This window comes from Sinocyclocheilus grahami, unplaced genomic scaffold (assembly GCF_001515645.1).
Source record: "Sinocyclocheilus grahami isolate Dianchi unplaced genomic scaffold, SAMN03320097.WGS_v1.1 scaffold965.1, whole genome shotgun sequence".
Classification (NCBI taxonomy): Eukaryota; Metazoa; Chordata; class Actinopteri; order Cypriniformes; family Cyprinidae; genus Sinocyclocheilus; species Sinocyclocheilus grahami.
The window spans coordinates 166,371-169,286 of NW_015506144.1; the positions used below are offsets into that span (position 1 = coordinate 166,371).

The 2,916-nt window shown below is 41.0% G+C and overlaps 1 protein-coding gene across 1 annotated transcript in view; it reads right to left on the reverse strand.

The window, feature by feature from the left end:
• The window catches only part of LOC107564833 (peripheral plasma membrane protein CASK-like), a 62,345-nt gene that overhangs the window by 2,651 nt on the left and 56,778 nt on the right, over nt 1-2,916 (reverse strand). Inside the window, exons 24-26 of the mRNA XM_016250006.1 lie at nt 2,681-2,864; nt 1,494-1,596; nt 20-231 (exon numbers count right to left, since the gene is read on the reverse strand). Of these exons, the coding sequence (XP_016105492.1) occupies nt 55-231; nt 1,494-1,596; nt 2,681-2,864 (464 nt within the window). The 3' untranslated portion in view covers nt 20-54. The remainder of the gene's footprint in view (nt 1-19; nt 232-1,493; nt 1,597-2,680; nt 2,865-2,916) is intronic.

Here is a 2,916-nt window from a genome sequence, read left to right on the forward strand (position 1 = left end):
CGTGTGTGTGTGTGTGAGAGTGTGTGTGTGTGTGTGTGTGTGTGAGAGAGATGGCTAGTACACCCAGGACACCGGCACCCACTGCGCAGTGCTAGACACCAGATCGATGGCCTCCTCCAGCAGGCGGATAGTGTCGTCGATCTCGTTATTGATGATCGTCTGGTCGAAGTAATGCGTGTAAGAGTGCTGCAGCGCCTCCGACTCCTTCTGCAGCCGCTGGAGAGACTCGTCCTGATGAGAACAGACACACAACATCAGCGAGATCACGCTTCCGTCACGCGGCTAACGAGAAAACACGCCATCTACCGCAAACGAGTCGCTCCAGCACAGCAGCTCCATGTGTGTTCAGTCACATTCATTACAAACAGTGCAGGTTCTGCACTATACCATTATTATTAATATTTTTAATCAGTTTTTATTTTTATATTTTCTGTTTTCATTTTAATTTTGGTTAAAGTTAGTCATTTTCTTGTGCGTTTTTGTCATTTGTAGTAGTTTATTTTGTCTATATAGTATTTATCAATCTTTTAGTTTTTGTTATTGTAGTAGATCAATGTAAACTAAATTAAAATGAGAAATGTTGCCTTGGCAACTAGCTGAAATAAATAGTTTTTTTTATATTTAATGTTATTTCAAGTGACAAAAATGTTTTTTATTGGTTTTAATTTTAGTTAAAGTTTTAGTTTACTATATTAATCCTAAAATGCATAGACAGAAATTACATCAAGTATGACTAAAAATCTTTGAATTTTATCCAAACACGAAACACTTGACTTGTGTGCATGCATTTTGATGCAACAATCACAAATTTAAATACAGCGCATGCGGAAAGTATTCACAGCGCTTCACTTCTTCCATATTTTGTTATGTTGCAGCCTTATTCCAAAATGGATTAAATGCATTATTTTCCTCAAAATTCTACAAACAATACCCCATAATGACAACGTGAAAAACACGAGGAATAAGGCTGTAACATAACAAAATGTGGAAGAAGTGAAGCGCTGTGAATACTGTACGATATCGTCCGCTGGTGTGGATGCTAATATAGTATTTGTTCTTGGTGTGAACAGGCCTTGAAGCTCAAAAACGGACACGATTAATATGTATTGGGGGCCGTTCACACAACACGTTTTTCCCATTTCACTGCACTACTTTTCCTCAGTTTTCTCAGCAGAGTCTTTTGCAGCGTCTTCTAAAAATACGGTGCTCAAGTTAAAAGAACTTTTAAAAACCGTGCCTCTAGACCTGCATTTCCTCGCCTGGATCTTGTGTTTTTGAAAGCGAACGGCCGCTTGTGACTGACGGCGGAGCGGCTGTCCTCGAGCGACTGCACTGGCTCACGTCTTTACTTACAGGCAGTTTTCTGCACCATCTAGGGAGCTGCGAGCAGCGCAGAGACGCAAGAAGAAAACAATCAACACACAGAAACATGCATGCAGCATGCAATGAAACGTGACGGCCGGGATGTCCTGTGACGAGCCAGCGGCGCTCACCTCGTTCATCGCAGGAGTGATAGTCGGTGCTGCGATGAAGATGACATACGGTGCAAACTCAGCTGTCCGCAGAACCTTCAGCGCCTGAGAACACACAACGAGAGCGCGTCAGAGAGAGACAGACAGAGAGAGACAGACAGAAATCAATGTATTCAAACAACAAATGTGCAATCTGAATTGGCAACAAACATACAGAATTCTTCACCCAGAAAAGAACCATTTCAATACCATTTTGGTGTAAAATCTTTGATAGTGTGATTCAGCCCATAGCGCTGTCTGGAAGTGAGGTTTGGGGTCCACTCAGTGATCAGAGCTACACTAGATGGGACAGACATCCAACAGAAGCCCTACACACAGAACTCTGCTAAATGATTCTAAAACTACAAAGAAAAACACCCAATAATGCATGCAGGGCAGAATTAGGCCGATTATCAATATGCATAAAAGATCTCTCAAATTCTGGATGCATCTTAAATCAAGTCCCACAGATTCGCTACATTTTAAAGCGCTACAAACCCAAGAACTGAACCCCGAAAAGAGTCCACTCAGTCAGCTAGTTCTGAGACTTACTAACCTGACTAACTCTACTAACACTATCCAGTCTCAAACCAGCACTGCTTCTCATCCAAACATCAAAATAAATCAAATTATCAAACAATCTAAAAATACATAGTCATGTCCTCATCTCATATATAAAACATTTACATTTATGCATTTAACAGACGCTTTTATCCAAGGTGAGTAAGGGCAAAACACAAAAGATGCAGTACTTTCAGTGACCTGTAGCAGGCAGTATCACATCTTTTTTAGCAGAAATAAACTGCTGCAGAAAAAGCTATGTCCATGCAAAATGTAATGTGTAACTGCAACACTCATTTCAAATGTAGTGGAGTAAAGGTTGCTAATATCTTTGATACTCAGTACAACTACAAAGTATCCAAAAAGATACTCAAGTACAGTAATAGCAATGACAGCAATTACACTTACTCCAGTACTTTACACCTCTGAACCACAACCCCAACATTCATAAAGAAATTGACAAAAATCTAAAGTATAATTATGATGAAAAATTAAAAAAAACTAATTTGACCTCCAAACCTAACTCCAGTGTTATTCGGCCCTAAACACAACCAGCAAATTACTTATCAATTAAACAATTAAAAGAAAGACAACTTTTCAAAATATCCACGACCACCATGCCCTGCTCGTGGATCTGGCGGATGGTCTCGAGGCGCGTGCCGTACATGGCGTCCTCGTGGCTGCCGTACTCCAGATAATCGTTGTTGGAGATGTCCAGCATCATCTGGTCATGTGACATGAAGAAGTAGTTCTTGCCGTTCTCCTCGTCCTTCTTCGGAGGTCTGGTGGTGTCTGTCAGGAGAGAGAGAGAGAGAGAGAGAGAGAGAGAGTGAGTGTGTGTGTG